Below are 19364 nucleotides of genomic sequence, written 5' to 3'. Positions count from 1 at the left end.
AAAGTAACTATGGGCGAGGACGCTTTCTTTTCTCCGTTTTGCTGTGTTTTGTTGAGACAGGTCTCATCTGCAGCTTAAGCTAGACTTGAACTTGCAATGGCTGCCTGCTCCCGAGTGCTGGGTTACAGGCATGAGCACCATCCTGCTTCAAGCGAGGTCGTAAGGTACCGTGGGGGATGCTCCAGCACTGACGGAGGCAGACAGCCGCCACAGCTCAGCTCCTTCCCGGGACATCCCTGGAGGGGAGTGGAGAAGGGACAGTCTCCCAGAAATGGCTGTATGTGTAGTAACATACCAAGTCATGGCTGGAACCAATGGGTTGGGGCTAGATAGCCAGGGACTTAGGAGGAAGGAAGAGGCTTTGGATATCTCTCTCTGACTGGAAGACGTTGTGGACCAGGTGCATGACGAGGGCTTTAACAGCCAAGCCAACAGAATGGGAAGTCTATGGAGAAAAGTCCGCACACCCCGACACTGACCAACACACACGATTCTTTTCGCTACTTCATTTTCTAACCAGCTAAATCTTGTAAAATTTCCAGATCTCCAAATAACACATTGTATTCAGACAGTCTTACTCTGCATCTCCCCAGAGAGCATAAACAATCATTCCTCAAGTTAGATCACTCCCCTGCCCCTGCATTTTCCACTCCAGAGCCACCATTACCATGATAACAATATTTCCAAGGCAGAAACAGAACTAGAGTCTAGGCTCCTCACTACTAAAGGCTTTAATAGCTCAATCAGGGTGTCCACGCTTTCCTTGCCCTGAGCTATCGAAAGCTACTCTGAGCGCATGCAGAACTTGGTAACATTCACGACACGGGAAAACTGGTCCGTCAATCAAACAGAGGTAGAGGTTTGGGACGACGTTCAAATACAGACGAGGGGTACTTGATTTTTGTCTACAGAAGGTTCCAGTTTCTTTATAAATGTTTCCTTACCAAATTAAAGGCCCCCGTGCCAAGCTTGACGCCGCCTTCAAACTCATAGAAGAAGTGCTGCTCCTGCTTGTTCTTCTGAATGACGTGCAGGATGGAAAGGCACTCTCTAGGTTGAGAAAGAAGATGAGCATCAGTTTCCTGGGACTCTAACAAACCAATGCTAAATCAAGTTATACACTATAAATATACAAATTGCATTCTATAAATGTCATTACAAAGATGCAAAATATGACTGTGGTGGCATTTCATTTGTATTTGAATAAATAAAGCCTGCCTGAAGATCAGAGAGTAAAACAGCCCCACTGATCAGTCTTACGGACCAGGTAGTGGTAACACACACCTCTAATCCCAGCAGCCACACTAGTTGCCATAGAAACCGGGCAGTGCATGCCTTTAATCCCAGCCCTAGAGAAAATTATAAAATGGGAGGAGACAGCTGTCAGGTAGAGTCTCATTCTAAGATTCTTAGAGGCAGGATAGCTATTTCAGACTGAGTTAGAGGTAAGAGCCAGTGGCTGGCTGTTTTGCTTTTGGGACCTTCAGGTTGAACCCCAATTTCTCTCTCTGAGTTTTTATTAATCGTGCTTCATATGATTTTAGCCACTCTGCTCCCAAAGCTCCTGGGTAATTCCCACTAAGGAGAAAGGGAACACCCATTTGTATGGTGTTTAGGGGATAGTGTTTGTACGCTTAAGGAAAAAGAGGGATCAACCATCGGCAAGCTCAATTTAGGAGTCACAGAATCTCAACCTTACAGCTTCCCTGGAACATTTCCAGGAAGACTTCTGGAGTGTTTAGGTCTCCACTGCTGTGAACACTTCACAGCCCTGCCCACCACCTTGAAATTCAGGTGCTGCAGGCAAAGATTTCAATTCCCTGCAGCTGCCACATCAGAGCTTGCCGAGCCTGTAGCATCACAGCTGCACCGTTCCCTTTGCAGATGCAAAAGGGTGTGAGGAGGGGGTGCTGGTGGGGGTGGGTGCTGCTGGTGGTTCTGGTGGTGGGTGCTGGTGGTGGGTGCTGGTGGTTCTGGTGGTGGGTGCTGCTGGTGGTGGTAGTGGTGTCTGAACCCCAGGCTCTCACTCGCTAGGAAAGGGCTGCTAAACTACATCCCCAGACCCCAGACCATCTTCAAAAGACAAACAATCAAAGGCATGTAAAAAAGTAAGTGGTAACTGCCAGCTGGACTGGGAAACAGCCCTTTGAGAAGGGAACGCGGAGGAGGTGTCTCAGTGACAGGACACCTGTATATTGTCCCCAAGGCCCCACGTTCCACCCCAGTGCCACAGGAGCAACACAACAAAATCATAAGGTGTAACCAGGTATCTCCTATCGCCAATGTAACGCAACGTGTAAAGCACAGGACACTTTCTAGCCAAATCTAGCAAGCTCAGAGCTAACCTGGTTTTTAAGCAGTATTAACTGACTAGAACTAATGTGATTCAGATCCTTCCAACTTAGCCCATACTGTTGTCTGCCCTGAGCCACATTCATTTTCTCTAAAATAAACAAACAAAACAAAACAAAAAACAGACATGGTGGCACATGCTTGCGACCTTAGCACTCAAGAGGCTGAAACAGGAGGATTTCCAGGAGTTCAAAGTCAGCCTGGGTTACTGTGTGAGTTCAAGGCCAGTATGGGCTACAGAGTGAGAGCCTGTCTCAAAGCAGACAGAGATTAAGGGGACATGGCAGCTACGTGTGAATCTCAGATTAGACCTCGAATAAAGGGAGCATTGATGAGACAGCTGGACACTGTACAGGCACAGATGTCAGTTTAATAACTGAGCTGTGATTATGCAGTACATATTTGTGCATCTAAGTGAAAGATCCATGAAAATCATTTATAATGAAAGATATCTCTAAAAGAAATGTTTTAAAAATTAATTATATATGTTTATGTCTGCATGTGGATGTGTTGCTGTGTGTAGAGGTACCCGAGAAGACCAGAGGCATCGGATCCTTGGGACCGGGAATTACAGGCAGTTGTGAACTGCCTGATGTGGGTGCTAGGACCTGAATTTGGTCCACTGCATTAGTAGTAGGAACACTTAACCACAGTCATTGCAGCTCTCACAGTGGAAAATTTTCATGGAAGGTTAAAAGCTGATTTTAAACGAAAATCGAGCTTTTTATTTTGTAGGATGAGTGTATCTGTTAAATCTGAATAGATATATAAAAATTATAATAACAAATTATTTCAATGTAGAAAATTTTCATTTAAGTTTAAAAGGGTTTTTTTTTAGCGTGAGTGAGCGTGTGTGTGTGTGTGTGTGTGTGTGTGTGTGTGTGTGTGCACGCATACACACACAATTTGCCTCTGATTGCTTGGAACTGAAATCATGGGGAATTTGTGAGTCACCCAGTGTGGATACTGAGATCCAAACTTTAGTCCTGTAACAAATCAGGAGGTAGCACTTAACACCCAAGACATGTCTCCTTCCCCAATCTTTTAATTTTAAGATCATAAAATATTACCCTATGTTCTTTCCTAATATCTTAAAATTTTTAAAAATACTAAATCTTGTTAAAATTTATTTTTGTATTAATGATGGGCTTTTTGTTGTTGTTGTTTTGTTTTCTGTTTTGTTTTTCAAGATGGAGTTTCTCTGTAGCTTTGGAGCCTGGCCTCGAACTCACAGAGATCCTCCTGCCTCTGCCTCCTGAGTGCTGGGACTGAAGGTGTGCGCCACCGCCCGGCCAGTGGTGTATTTTTTCCCTTGAAACAGTTTTCCAAGAGATATTCATCTAAAGTGTTTCTCTTTCCCCACTGTTTTGAAAGGATTCATGTGTAAACAGGAGTTTAGTAGTGTGAACTTCTAGCTAAACATCTGTGTGTATAAGTACTTGCACACACACACACACACACACACTCACACACACACTCTCACACACACACACACATAAAATCCCTGTCACTGTAGTGATAAAGGTGGTCTTCGTTACCATAGGACGATTTAAATTTGTATTTTAAAGTTTCGATGACTGGAAAAGCAACCAACTCTTTAATCTTCTAAAAAATACTTGGAAAGGAAATTTAAAAACATAAGGCCAGGTTTCCCAAATCAGCTTCCTCTTGTAATATTTTCCTTCTTCCTTTCTTTTTTATGGATTCCAGGTTTACATAATGACTACTGGTAAAAGCTCCTCTTGCAGGACTGATTGGGTGTTTCTGGTGATGGGATTTGTTCCCGGTAATGGCAGGAAGCTTATGTGAGATTTGCTTTCCCACACATAACAATTTTAAACCCTGAAAAATACACAAAAATATATTTAAAATATTTCTGCAGGCTTGGAAACTGAGGGTGGAGTAGGCAGACACTGGAGAAGAGTTAAATTCGAAAGCAGGAAATAGCTCACGAATTCACTTTCTATCCACATGTCTGTGCCTGACTCCTACGGGGCGCACAGAACACCATCAGGAAGCCACAGACGCCCTGTGCTGAAAGTCAGAAGACAGAGTTTGAGTCAGCTAGAGGGGCTGGGTGGATATGAGGGCATTTCCACAGGTGAGAGATGGGAACTCTCTACTGGTAGGAACACTGAAGTCTTGGCTGACCCATCAGCCATGTGACGAGGGCAGGGTCCAGAGGCAGCAGGAGAAGACAGCAGAGGTGCAGGCGTGATGTCCTACAACAGTAAGAATCCAGAACCCAGGTCTAAGCAAATGAATTGCTTTCCAGAACAGAGCTTGGTACACTTCAGAAGAAGGATGAAAGAATCCAGAGTCTCTACAGATATTATCAGGATCTAGCATTCAATTTAAACATCATTCCATGGGAAAACATGGCACACAGTGAACAGAAAAGTAATGAAAAGAAACTAATTCCAGTTCATGTCATCACCCACATGTTAGGTCTAAGTTAAAATTTAAAACTATATGTAACTTGCTAAACACAATCAGACTGACTAGTGTGCAATTAGAAGCTCAGAGAAAATAAGTGAGAAAAGATGCAGAGAAAAAAAAAAACAACAACAACTTTGAGGAAATAATGGCCATAAAAGCCAAAGCCAAAACCACACTCAAAATGCTGAACTATGCAGATACAACATGTTCTTCAGGAGACAGACAATGGCTCATTAGATCCAGGAAACAATTACACACACGGCAGAGGTCTCAATCACACAAGCACTGATGCAACAGTGTGGTGGTTTTAAAGGGCTGAAAAACAAGCACCCTAACAACTCTGAATACTAGAGTTAGCAAGAATGTCCTTGAAGGTGAAAGCCAAAATAAGCAGGTTTGCAAATAAATGAAAACGGAAGAAAAATGCTGAAAGTTGATACTAGGAGAAAAGCTAAGGAAGTTCATCAGCAGGCGAGTAAACAGAAACGACGCCGAACACAGTGGTGAGCAGACCAGAGTGAGACACAGGACTCTAAAACAAAAAGCTGATGCTGTGTTATGGGTTTAATGATGCTCATATAGAACACATCGTAATAGTTAAAAGGCTGTCCTGTTGATATGTTAATAATTAAAATGGTCAGCTTGACACAGCCTGGAGTCGCCTGAGAAGGGAGTCTCCATTGAGGGATATAAATTAGACCGGCCTGTGGGCAAGTCTGAGAGAATGATTACTAATTGCTTTAGGAAGAAGCAGTCCACTGTGGGCAGCATCATTCCCTGGGAAAGTCGTGGGCTGTGTAAGAAAGCCGAGCATGAGCCTATGTGTGAGCCAGCACACAGTAAACATGGTTTCTGCTTCAAGTTCTTGCTTGAGATCCTGCTCACCTTCCCTCAAAGATGGACATTGCTTGGAAGTGTGAGCCAAATAAGCCCTCCCCTTCCCTAAGTTGTTTTTGGTTTGAGGATTTTATCACAGCAGGAAAAATGAAGCCAAAACAAGGTCAACCAGTAGCAAAGGAAACTTTTTACAAAGCTCTGACATTTTACACATAATAGTACGTAGTAACTCTACGCTAACTCTAATAAGCAAAGAAGGATGTTATAACCACTATAGTAACCATAAAAAAATAGAGACACAAAATCATAGCAGAGTTTTAAAAAGTGTTTATTAAAGCAAGCCAAATGTAATGGCACGTGCTTGTAATTCCAGCACTCCAAAGTCTGAGGCAGGAGAATCAGAGGTTTAAAGCCAGGCTGTGCTATATAGTGAGTCTCAAGAAAACAATACATAAAAAAAACAGCACAAATACAAAATATACAAATAATTCTTAGGAGAAATAAGTAAAGGTTACCTAACCAGAAACTGTGTCTCCCCATTTTCTCTTTCAATATTTGCTCTTGGAAATGTATGTAAATTTAGAACTCTCTGTCCTACAGCACCAAGTCCACTCAGGCAAGAGTCAAGTGATTTACCAACATCAAATGAAGAAATCTAGCCATACTGGGGTCATAAGAATTTGGAAGAACAAAATTGTACAGCCCAAGAATCAATCTATTTAAAAGCCAATCTTAAGTGTGGTGACACTTGGGAAGCTGAGGCAGGAAAATCAAGAGTTCCAGGCTGGCCGAGGCTATAGAATAAGAGCCTGTCTTCAAAAATATTTAACTGAATTTCAATTTAAGTCACATTTTACTTTGTAACTTACTTATATATTTGGTAACTTGTTCTAATTTTGAGTCCACCTTTGATGAAGTTGATCATATTTTCATCCTGAAAATAATACAATTAAATAATTAGAGCATTTAGGGGGAAAGTTAAACAGTATGTATTTGTATAATGATAAAAAGTGTGTGTGTGTGTGTGTGTGTGTGTGTGTGTGTGTGTGTGTGTGTGTGTGTTTACTGGGAATGGAACCTACAGCACTACCACTAATCAGCATCCCTAGTCCAAAACGTATTTTGAGCACACACTTTTGAAATTGGCATGAGTCTTGCTTTACATTTGAAATGTTTGCATTACCTTGTATTTCTTTTTCCCTTTTTAAGAGTTATTTATTTATTATGTACACAGTGTTCTGCCTGCATGTGTGCCTGCAGGTCAGAGGAGGGCTCCAGATCTCATTATAGATGATTGTGAGCCACCATGTGGTTGCCAGGAATTGAACTAGGACCTTAAGAAGAGCAGACAGTGTTCTTAACTGCTGAGCCACACCTTGTATTTCTAAAGGAGTAATCCTCACAAATTTGGGGTCAAATGTAGTCCAAAGCTGAGCATCTACTGAGCGACACTCTCTCGGGGGCAGTGGTATCCAGAACACTTGGCTACACAAATCCGCTTTAAGGCCAAACTTTCCTATCCATCCTCCCCAGTAAATGGGATAATGATTCTTCTTTCAGCGATTCTTGGACAAGCAGTCTACTCAACATTGTAAATTTTAATCCTGTAAATTTGCAGACCAAAAAACACTGATCTAAATTCTGAAGCGGTTGTCACTAATATGCAATTTGGGGGTAGGGGATCATTTTACTTCTCTCTGCCTGAGGATTATCCATCATGAAATTGAGGCAGTTGGCCTAGATGAATGGCATTTTCAGAACCAGCATTCTAAAAGAGTCTCCTAATAAATTATACCCAATAGTCCACTGAAGGACATTACGCTAATGGCGCCGACAAAGACGAACCCATGCTCCACACTTCTAAGGAGACTGGCGAAAGAGAAGCTGTTTTAGTTTACGATTCTCATTAGCTACTTGAATGTTTAACATTCCCATTAACATACAAGTCAGTAAATACAAAATCCACTATACAACATAAGTGCTTACACTCTTATTTAAGAACTCTTATATTTACAGGGGTTCAAATACGGGTAGAAAGAAATTTCTTGGGTTAAAGTCTGATTCAAGTAAGGGTATTTCATTTCGTGATTCAGCAAACACTGACCAAATGCTTGTTTTGTGCTGGGCACCTGAATGCAAAAGCAACATGATGTGCTAAGTGACTAGGCATGCGCAGTGATGGAGACACACACAGACGTCAAGAGAAAGAACACAAAGTGGGCATGACATCAGCCAGAAAACCCTCCTGAAGCGTTGGTGTTTAGCACCAAGAAAGGACAAGGGATGACCAGGTGAAGGAAGGCAACGCAGTCCTAAGTTTGCATGCAAAGGAAAGCTGGACACAGCAGGGAGCAGTGAAGGCCATGCTGGCATCTGCCTGTACAGAGATGAGAGCTAACACTCTGGCATCTGCATATATGGAGATGGCAGCTATTGAAGAGAAGGAAGGAGTCAAGGAGGAGGGAGGCTGCCTTGATCCCCATGCCTAGGGTTAGCACCTGAGGACAACCCTAAGAGGAGAAGCAGGGGATTTAGGGGGAGGCACTGGTGCAGTGTGGAAACCCCTTCCCAATTTGTGATATTCTGATAGAGAACACGGACAGAGTCCATGAAAGCCATGAAATGCAGAAACAGAAAATAACAAGGCGAGACTCTCATTTCTGATAGTCCTCAATCACAGAACGCAGGATGAACTAAAAGTAAAAAGAAACCAGAGACAGAGTCACTCAACTGCTGTACAATCAGTTCAGCAAAAGCTGATGAGCACCTCTGCAGGAGCAATGACAATGGGAGCATGGAGGAAGAGGTGAGCTGATGAGCACCTCTGCAGGGGCAGTGATGGTGGGAGCATGGAGGAAGAGGTGAGCTGATGAGCACCTCTGCAGGGGCAATGATGATGGGAGCACGGAGAAAGAGGTGGAGCTGATGAGCACCTCTGCAGGGGCAATGATGATGGGAGCACGGAGGAAGAGGTGGAGCTGATGAGCACCTCTGCAGGGGCAATGATGATGGGAGCATGGAGGAAGAGGTGAGCTGATGAGCACCTCTGCAGGGGCAGTGATGGTGGGAGCACGGAGGAAGAGGTGGAGCTGATGAGCACCTCTGCAGGGGCAGTGATGGTGGGAGCACGGAGGAAGAGGTGGAGCTGGTGAGCACCTCTGCAGGGGCAGTGATGATGGGAGCACGGAGGAAGAGGTGGAGCTGATGAGCACCTCTGCAGGGGCAGTGATGGTGGGAGCATGGAGGAAGAGGTGGAGCTGGTGAGCACCTCTGCAGGGGCAATGATGAAGGGAGCACAGAGGAAGAGGTGGAGCTGCAGATTTTTAGCCAGCCAAAGCATGGGTACAGAAGTGACCACAGGCAGACATGAGGAAGACGGATAAGTCATGAACACCTCCAAGAAGTTTGATTTCAAGTCCTCAGTTACAAAACAAACTCGTAAACCTAATATTTAATTGTCAAATCACCATTTGGAAAACACATAAAGAAAAATTCTGGGGCCTCCGTGACTCACATCACAGTGTTACTAAGATGGTGTTACATACAGGGATTGGGGGAAGAAGATAAAAGTGCCACCCTGATTCAATTTCACTGACTCAGAATCTAAGCTAACAGGTCAACTTGCAGGGGAAAAAAATATCGCCACCAGCCCCCCGAAAAACAAAGAAAAATAACTTTCAAAATAATTCAGAAGTTTGAGATTGCTTTCTGCTTTCTTTTCTTCTCTAGTCCTGTCCCTCCTGACAGCCAGCACTGAGCCACAACATAGAAGTCATGTTTCGAGAAGCACTGAGGCACACACAGGCGGCAGGTGAAACTAAGGCACCTCCTAAGCAAAGGATTCCTTGACTTTTATATACTGTTCTGGCCAGGTGTGGTGGCTAGCACTTGGGAGGCAGGGGCAGGTGAACCTCCATGAGTTCAGGACAGCCCGATCTTACAGAGGGTTCCAGGCCAGGGACAGCTACACACTGAAACCCTGTCTTGACAAAAGCGAGAAAGGGGAATGAGGATAGAAAGGACAGGGTGGGCAAAAATCTGAAGGGTCCACGGAACGGTGGCTACCGAGGCAGTGTAACTGAGCTGTGCAGAAGCGGGTGACACGGGAAGTGATGTGCAGAGGTCCCAGCGCTCGGGAGGCAGAGGCAGGCAGATCTCTGTGAGTTGGAGACCAATGTGGTCTACAGAGCGAGCTCCAGAACAGCCAAGGCTACACAGACAAACCCTGGGGGCGGGAGGGAGTGAAAGGACTCCTCAGACCACACGCGTGCGACCTGGATCTCCCTCTGTTTCCACACTAGGACGCATCCTAAGTCATCTGAAGCAGTCACCAAGGACATCTGAGGGGGATACAGCTCTCTGGAGCCTTTCTTCAGGCAAACTTGATCAGGATAACAAATACTGTCCATTTCCACTCTAAGTCTCAGTGCTAACGCGCGATGAGCAGCATCTATCTTTTTCTGTACAATGTTGGCGGGCTTCCCACCCAACACTAATATTCAGCCAGATGTTTATTACCTGCACAAACGTGAGTGCGGCTTTCTGGAGGAGACACTCGGCGTAACAGATTTCGGCATGCATTTCCTCTGTTAAAAACAAGCACAATTATATGAAGACACAGTACTGCTCTAGACGTTCTGAAAAGGCTGGAAGGCAAGGAGCCAATGAGAGATACAGGGGCCTAGACAACTTCCGTGCATCCAGAGAAACAGGATGACTTGTTCTTAGTCCTGGCACAAGATTTTCCTGGAATGTGTGAACTTCAGGGAAGTCGTCTTTGGCCCCATTCAACAGTGACAGCAGAGTGAGGCTTGGACAGCAGAGGAAAGCAACTGTTGGAGACAGAGCCTCACATCGGAGCCCAAGCAGGCTGGAATTCACTAGGTAGCTCAGGCTCTCCTTGAATTCATAGCACCCTTCCTGCCTCAACAACCTGGTTGGTGCTGTGATTAAAAGCAAGAATCAGCAAGAATCACCATGCCTGGCTGAGGCAAACAAAATTCAAAAGTCCTTTAGAAAGAAGAAAACTACCTAAAAATAACAGTAGCATAAACATTTAGCAGTTGTAGAGATTGAAAAGGCTCATTAAACTTACAAATTCTAGCTTCTAAACTATGACGGCATGGTCATCAGGATGATGGTCAGACACACTGCCACCATTCCGGGAGTTGTAGGAGAACCTACTGTCCTGTGTGCCCAAGTCAGGACTCCTTAGAGGCAGCAGCAAAGAAGCTGTCCTTTCCAATTTACAGTGTTTCCAACCTGAGCACAAACATGCAGCGCACACCAAGAGGAACCAAAGCTGTGCCCGGGGGCGTGCACACCACCCCAAACGTGCCCTGACTTCCTATACAATCCGTGATATTTGCAGAGATCAGGGAAAGAAATCATTATGTTTCTACATAAACAAAATCATCAGACTCCTTTCTCCGCGGGAGGCAAACTGGTATGTGGTTTAAGTAAATGCGCTTCGAGAAAGCCCCCATCACGTGGTAGTGTGGAGCTCTGCACAGGCCACCTCCCTCTCGGCTGGACCCTCATTCACACAGTTTGCCCACAGCGCTTACCAGACACAGAAAACCCTGATGTGAACGCTGGCAGCTTTCACCATTATTGATCCTGGCCCGTGTCTGTGGGTCTTTGCAATTCAACTGCTGGGACAACTCGGGGCACTCTGTGTCACTAGAAACAGTGTTGACCCAACAGCTAAGAGTGTAAGTTTTCCTTCCTTTACACACACATAACCCACGGGCTCTCTCATACAGACTCAAATGTTCAACTTATGAGGAATACGCAGCCAAGCTCCCCAGCAGCAGCCAGGGTGGCAGCCACGGAAGACAGCACCAACATGCAATGCTTTCTGCGCTCATCGGGCATCAGCACCAGTCAAGATGGCGGTCTCCAGGACACCTTCCCTCCAGGTGAGCCTCCTCCGTATCTTCAGGGGAATTCAAAATGGTAGCTTATTTTCAGTCACCCAACTATCCTCCTCCTAGGGAACTGTAAAAGTGACAACCACCTGGGGTTATTAATGTCAAAGGCCGTCTTGGGAAGAGACTACCTGCCTGGAGCAGGTGAAGAGGGGAGAAGTAAGCACTGTTAGAAGAACAGATAAAAGCAAGGCGCGAAAGCACAGGACCCCTCCCGAAAGGGCATCGGGGCTTCTTGGCCGCAGTCTGAAATGTATGAGAGGAGGAGAGGGCAGCAGAGTGGAAAGGCCAGTCAGGGTGACACGGTAGAGTACCGAATGTTACCGCCGGCCTGATTCGCCAGGCTAAACAGCAGGTCCTTACCAAGACCTAAGCAGAAGGGTGATTAGACCAAAGACAGACAGCAAAGAGTACTACACAGGACACATCACAAAGCAGGTAGAGCACAAACTCTTTCCACATCCTAAGCATGACACCTCACACTAACTCTCTGAAGTCAGCCTGAAGCTACTCAGCACCAGTCAGCAGACACGGTGGAGAGGAGCAAGTGTGTCCCACGGTTAGCCCATGGAAAGAAATTTCATGTAGTATACTCAACCCTTAACAGAGCTAGAAACTTGAGAACGTAAACAAAATTACCAACAGGAAGACAAATCCTATACTAAAGCTACAGTGTTCTGCCATGCCCACTGTTCTGGCTGGCTGTCAACCTGACAAAAGCCTAGACTTATCCAGGAAGAGGACCCTCAGCTCAGATTGGCCTGAGGGCAAGTCTGTAGAGCATTTTCTTGATTGATGATTGGTGTTGGAAGGCCCAGAAGGTGGTGCTGGGTGGTATAAGAAAGCAGGCTGAGAAAGCCATGGGGAACAAGCCAGCACTCTCCATGGTCTTTGCCTCCACGTTCCTGCCTTGGCTTCCCCTAAAAATGAACTGTGACCTATAAGTCAAATAAGTCCTGTCCTCCCTAAGTTGCTTTAGGTCATGGTGTTTTATCACAGCAACAGAAAGCAAGCGAAAGCAGCCCTCAAACATAAAGTCTGCTTGGATTTCGGTAGCAGCCAAAGGCCCTGGAATAGCATGCAACTTAATTTCCAGAGCTTTATCCCTTCATCATAGTTGAGTCACACTGTATAGTTTCTTTACCAAAATTCCTCTTAATGTAAAGTCCTTAATTCATGAAAGAAATTCACAGTGCACTCAAAAGCTAGCTAAGCACAGTCTTTCTGTAATAATCTAAAGATACTAATAGTTCAGAATAAGCTACAGACATGGGCTAGTTAGTTTTTCAATAATTAGTACAAAGTCCAGATGTCTTTAAATGCTCTGTTTAGAGGCAAGAAGGAAAAATCAGAACACAGTTGTTGATTTTCCAGATGTGATAATTCAGTATTTTTCCATCAACCATGAAGGATGTTTTCTACCCCCCCCCCCCAGGAGAGCATGGGACCAGTGGAAAGAGTTGAGGTTTAGGGAAAGCAGACCAGTTTCGATGCTGCTTCGATGCTGGCCACCTTGGCCACTTACTCTCCGTGACAATCGGTCAATGTTAAGGAAAGCACCAAGGGTGAGTCTGGCACACGGAGGACACTTTCAGAAAACAGAGCACTGTGGTATTTTAAAATTATTTATACTCACACCAAAAATGCTATGTCATTCCTCCCAAAACTAAGGTTTAAAACTCTCCAATATCAATCTCAGACCACAAAAAGGGAAGCAGGAGCCAGTGCCACTTGGAGGGTGCCAGGAGGGAGAACACAGATACCAGAGGCATACCAGGGTCAATTTAATCTCCCATGGGTCATCTCTGGAAACCTTAGGCCTCCAGCTATCAGTTTGTACTCTTATGGATGCTTGGGGGTCGGTTTCTAGTGAAAAAGAGGATGGGTTTCAACCGCCCATGGTAATCAACAAAATACCCTCTGCGTCTGCCATGGCTGAGTCAACACTACCCTCGTTTTCAGCAAGTCTTAAAGACGTGATGTGTCACAATCCTCAGCTGTAATCAACACTCATAACTCACGTCACCCAATGTCCCAAACAAGCTGATGACACACCTACAGAGCAAAGAAAGCCCCATGATAAATCTCACGCTGACTGCCTCTGACAGCCAAGCGCGGAGCTGTGCCTGCTCTATCCAGTGTTTGGTACTAACTACCTCCTCCACAGGACTAGTTTGAAACGACAATATGGACATGAATTCCCTGAGACAGCATTGCCTCTACAGAGTTGCCCGGATGCTCCTTGACGGTGGGACACCGTCTCTACAGGGCCACGTAGAGCACTTCGGCCCTCGTCTTACCGGGAATGCAAAACAGCTGACAACGATGTTTTCTCCATCTATCTATCGAGTGCTGCTACCGATATTCCTAGACTCTAGACTTAAAGCCCACAAACCAAACATCTTCATCATCTATGTAGACAGCATTATCATTTTTAAAGGTATAAAAACTACCCAGATACAGTGAGTAGTGCATGTCTTTAATCTCAGCACTTGGGAAGCAGTAGTAGACGGATCTCTATGAGTTCAAGGCCAGTCTGATCTATGTAGTAAGTTCAGGCCAGTGAGGAATACACAGGAAGATTCTATCTCAAAAACAAAAAAGAACTTTTTCACATTGGAAAAAATGTTAAAAGTCTGTATAAAATAAAACTCTCCAAGGTGGTTGAATATAAAGTTTTTGGGAGGAAAAAAATATCAATCCCTATAAATATTGTAAAATTTCAGGCCCTTAGTTGCAGCGATTCTACTTTTAGAAAACTGACTCATGAAATACTTGAAAGAATATATGAAGACATGTACGAATGTTTTTAGCACAGCAGTATTTGCCAACAATGAGAAAACTAAAGCCATCTAGCTGTCCTTTAGTGTGAAAAAACCCACACACTGTGGCACCATCCTGCTCATGACTGCACAGCCCTGAACAGATAAAATGCATTAGCACACACTGATGCGGGTCCAGATGATACTGGAGCATGCATGTGGCTCAACGCTTAAAAAAAAAAAAAAGGCAAGTGAAAAATAAAACTCCATGTGTCCTTTATACACATCTGTGCTCGTGCCAAACATGTCCAGGGCTGAGGTGAGTCAGGGGATGAGCGGCATGGGGAAGAGAAAAGGATTCACCCCTCATTTTCCATGCTGCAGTGTTGGGCTGTAGGACAGGGTGCATCCCTCCCTCTAAAGGAAGGGGGGGGGCAACATCCCACCTCTCTTACCTTCACTCAGCTGCTCCAGCGACCCACGAGAAAGCAGACTTGAGAAAGACTCCACAACTGTGCATTTCTTCCTGTATCTGCGTTGAAGACAGACATGGGAGGAGAACAGAGAGGAAGACGGGCATCAGACCGAGTTCACCGTCACCGACAACCGCCTGAATCACGCTGCAACTCTCAGCCCTCCTCTCCCCGTGCTGCATGCACAGTGCCTAGGCCTGCACTGCCAACCACAATGGGCATTCAACCCACCACGCATAGTGCAGAGGAACCCACACACCACCCTGGGCACAAATCGTGCATAAACCTACGCTCATCTTCCTGGATAAAAGCATCATTTCTGTGGCAAGCATCTCCACGGGAGAAAAATGGACGTAAAGTGCACTGCTGGGGAAATGCTCTTCATTTGAGGATTTCCAGCATAATTACATGAAGATTCATCTTGCCCACATTAAAATTCACCAGTACAAATAATGGCTTTCACCAAGGCCTGCTACATGCAGAGCGGAGCTTAACACTGCCGCTCGGCCTCACTTGATCCACCAGGAGTGTCTAAGCACATCCTTAGGCAAATAAAAATTCCCTTCTGGATGTGCAGTCTCTCCCACAGAGAGGAAGCACACTCCCTGCTTGACCTGACAAGATCCTCGGTTCTTAACTCATCTACCTCAAGAGACCGTGAAAGACGCTCTCCACTAACCCTCTGAAGCCTCCCTCAGACTCTTTCCAGGAGTGGGCACAGGTGCTAAAATGGGAGCCATATTATGCAGCCTCAGAGTTTCTTGGCCAATTCAGTCCTATGCAATGGAATCGAGGCTGAAGCCCTGTGGCATAGTTCTGGCCAGTCCCAAACCCAGAGACCTTGGTTCAGCAAACGGCATCCCCTTGGCACTAAGGTAAGAAGGATTGGGGTCTTAACTCAGATATTAACTACTCAGTCATACTTTTGGCAGGTTTGCAATGCGTCCTTCATGGCGGAAATGCCATTCTGGATGTCCTGTTGCTCAAAGGTCATGATGGCCTGCAAGACCACAATGGTGCTGTATCCCAAGGCATGGTACATGCTCTCCTTGGCCCTGGAGAGAACACAGACAGTTAGTACATTTCGAAACAATGAAAGAAAAGGAAACAGAAATCCCCGTGTTCTGACACCAACAACACCATGCGTGTTGACGTCTGCTCCACGGCTCCTGAAATGATACAAGCTCTGAAAGGCCGGCTTTAAAAACTCAAGCCCTGATTGAAGCCAACTCAACAGAATAAGGAGCTGCCACCAACATGCCTTTCCCTGATTCAGCACAAGGGGGCAGCCTGTAGATTCATTTCCGAGAAAAAGTTTAAAAGCAAACCTATTTGTTTTTTCTAATTGAATAGCGGGAAGTGTACCATCTTAATTTCTGAAATGAGTGAGGCTTGGTGGCACACAACTTCAATTCTAGCGTCTGAAAAATAGAGACAGGAGTTCAGGAATCCAAGGTCATCTTCGCTGAGTTTGAGGCTAGCCTGATTCTTTGTGATGAACAACTACATATAAAAGTATATGGGTAAAGGGGTTCACTGTGTGATGCACTATGCCACGCTGAAGCTTCCATGATGAGATTTTTTCCCTTCCTTTTTTTTTCTTTTTTATCTTAAATTTTATTTTGCTTTATTTTGTGGGGGAGGTTGCAAGAGCACAGGGCAGAGGCAAGGGGGTGGGAGATGGGTGGGCTCGGGATGCATGACAGGAAAGACAAAGAATAAAGAAAGTTTTAAAAAAAAAAACAACCCTGCTAGCTCCTCTCTAGTCAAAGCCAAGAGGAAACAGACTTTTGCAATCAATTAGGTCACAACCAAAGTAAACCTCAGGTCTACTACCTGGGTCTCCCGATTAAAGTCTGGGAGCAAAGGTTATCAAGTTTGCGATGACGGCCTAAGGCTGCTTGCTCTTTGCAAAGCCTCTTATGCTGATTATTTATGTTTGAAACATCAAGGTGGGGTTTTGTTTTTAATTTAAGTACTATGGCTCAACACCCCTAGGCTACATAAAGCTAATGCAACATTATCCTCTCTCCTGGGAGAGGGTCTACAGAGCCTTCATCCTGCATGAGGGCACTGCCTGCTCACCCTGAGTTATCAGTGACATTCAAATCTCACTCAAGTAGGATGAAAAGGGAATTTTAACAGTGAATTACGCATAAAGATCAGAGACTATGAAACTAGTAATTTATTTTTATCCCTATTTTACAAGCAGATGGTAGAGATGAAAAAGAAACCTGTTTCAAAAATAAATGAATAAAGGGGACAGGTAAAGACACGCAGAGTCAGAAGGCAAGCGGGCTAAAGAGGAAAGGCAAGCAGACAGAAGGGAAGGGAGGCGGTTGTGAGGGCCCACAGACGAGAGCCTGTTCCACCTTGACTGGAGGCCAGAGAGTTTGAGCTGATTTTTGCTTTTTCAAAGTTGTTGACAACAGGTGTGGCTACAACTAGACAGCCTGACCTAGGGTGTGGTTTAGTTTTTTGGGTATAAAGGTGGGTCCACTCCACCCGAACCAAAGGTCGGAGAATTCAAGTCTATTCCTTATATCATGTTAATGAAGTCTGTTTGCCTCCCTCTTCCCTTTTGGAGTGAAGTATATAAGTGTGTGGAAAATAAAGGATTCAGGATTCAGTATCCACTGAATATCCCTCCTGGTGCTGTTTTGTGTTTCTGTCTCTTATTTCTCTCAGATCTCTGTTCCTTTTGCTTAATAATTCTAATCCTCATGCTCCTACTCTGGACCATACGAATTTCACCGAGGCTTTGACAAGCATCCCACCCCACACCCTTTGAACTGAGGTTTCCTCCCAGATAGACAAAGTTGACTGTTTTCTTGGGGTTCTGACTGTTCTGATTCTTTATTACAATATTAAAATCCTTGTGTACTCTTCCCATCTCAGTCTTCTCAATGTTTACTTTCATGCCAAGGTTTTCGCTGACTTCCACCACTCTATTTACCACGGTCTGCATCTCGTTTGGATTTTCAGCAAATAGTGCTGTATCGTTGGCAAAATGTAAGTTGTTAATTTGCACACCACCTATCTGCACACCTATCTCCCCATCCTACAGGGCTGTTGCTATTAAAGAGTACTGGTGAGAGGGCGCATCCCTGTCACACTCCTACGACTGTCTTAAACTTTAAACTGATGACTTAGTTCTCCACCTCAAGCAAACTGTCAACTTTGTCTATCCGGGATGAAACTTCAGTTCAAAGGTGGGAACTATTTCAGATGTCAAGAGGCAAATAGGGAGAGCGAGGGCTGCATTCCAGGCAAGAGGAAAGGTTTGGTCAGCAAGAGACACAACGCCAACAAAACTACAGGTATATGAGATGCTTGTCTCAAGCTGCCTTCTTTACAACTCTGAAACCTGGACAATGAGACGCTCCTCAGAACAGCAGCTGAGTGTGTTTGAGATGGCATGTCTCGGGAGGATTCGAGGCATCACACCAAGAGATAGGCTGCTTGAGACACTTTGGTCATGTTATGAGAATGAAAGACAGCAGAGAGCCAAAGACAGCACTGCTTGGAGGAGTGCTGGATAAGGCGAAGAGGAAGGCACAAAGAACACTGGGCAGACAGCATAAAGGAAGACTATGGAGCCTTGGGCATGACAATAACACAAGCAGCTAGGGACTGGCCAGGGGAGGGCCTGGAGGACCACCATAGACGGGATGCCCATGCATGCTGAAGCATTGCTAGGGCACAAATGATGATGACAAATAATGATCTTTGACAAGCAGTGGTCCAGACGATGACAGACGAAGTCTGAGGGATACCACTGGCTGCTTGACATGAGGGATCGGACTCCCCAGCTTCAGCATCAAGTCTTCCTCTAGCTAGTTACCAAAGAACTCAGCTTCACCATAACTGAGTCTGGAGACGAGATCAGTTGTGCAAAGTTCGTCACATGCAGAGCGGAGGCCACTAAGCGGGCAGGGCTGGGGCACTGCCAAGTCTGCAAAACTCAGCGACAGAAGCAGGGAGCCCCTATCGGATTCCTAACATCTTAACTTGGATTTCAGCACTGAGATCAGGCTTCTCTGGTCCCCCGCTTGCTTCAGAGGAAACGCTGTTCGATGACTGATAATGGGAGTGCTCATGTGAAGACTTCACTCCAGAGAACAAACGTGGGCCTCGAACACCAGAGACGGCATCTGAGCAAGCATGGGAAGAAGCACCCAAAGTTCCTATTGACTAAATTTGAAACGGCATCTCTTTAAAGCTGGTTGATGGGAAGGGGTCTCAATCCAATTAGCTTACAAACACTGAGGCAGATACAGACATTAACACAGAAACATGACATCAGAGAAACATGAAAAATACCTAATGAGAAACAGAGCTAATTACCATGGACGAAGCAGCTCCAAGGCATCTTTAAACTTGTTACTTAGAAATAAGTTCAATGCCTCTGCACACTCTTCCAGCCCGCTCTTGAGATCCACCTTGGTTGATGAACTGAAGGAAAAAACAAAAAGACATAGGATTTGTGTAGTATTTACTGTCAGCACCTTGTCCCAAGGAGTAGGGAGGAGATCTTGGTGACCAGCCGAAATTCCCCCTTTGCCACTTCC

General features: G+C 45.2%; 1 protein-coding gene across 2 annotated transcripts in view; it reads right to left on the bottom strand.

Annotated features, from left to right (window-relative positions):
- The window catches only part of Ttc39b (tetratricopeptide repeat domain 39B), a 114850-nt gene that overhangs the window by 30022 nt on the left and 65464 nt on the right, over positions 1 to 19364 (bottom strand). For both annotated transcript variants that reach the window (XM_048453001.3, XM_048453003.3), the window contains 6 exons: positions 19141 to 19248; positions 15717 to 15848; positions 14776 to 14852; positions 10147 to 10214; positions 6498 to 6562; positions 945 to 1050 (listed from right to left, as the gene is read on the bottom strand). In XM_048453001.3, the coding sequence (XP_048308958.2) occupies positions 945 to 1050; positions 6498 to 6562; positions 10147 to 10214; positions 14776 to 14852; positions 15717 to 15848; positions 19141 to 19248 (556 nt within the window). The remainder of the gene's footprint in view (positions 1 to 944; positions 1051 to 6497; positions 6563 to 10146; positions 10215 to 14775; positions 14853 to 15716; positions 15849 to 19140; positions 19249 to 19364) is intronic.

The sequence above is a fragment of the Myodes glareolus genome, chromosome 3 (genome assembly GCF_982192425.1).
Source record: "Myodes glareolus chromosome 3, mMyoGla1.1, whole genome shotgun sequence".
In the NCBI taxonomy this organism is placed as follows: Eukaryota; Metazoa; Chordata; class Mammalia; order Rodentia; family Cricetidae; genus Myodes; species Myodes glareolus.
This window is presented reverse-complemented; position numbering and strand designations above follow the sequence as displayed.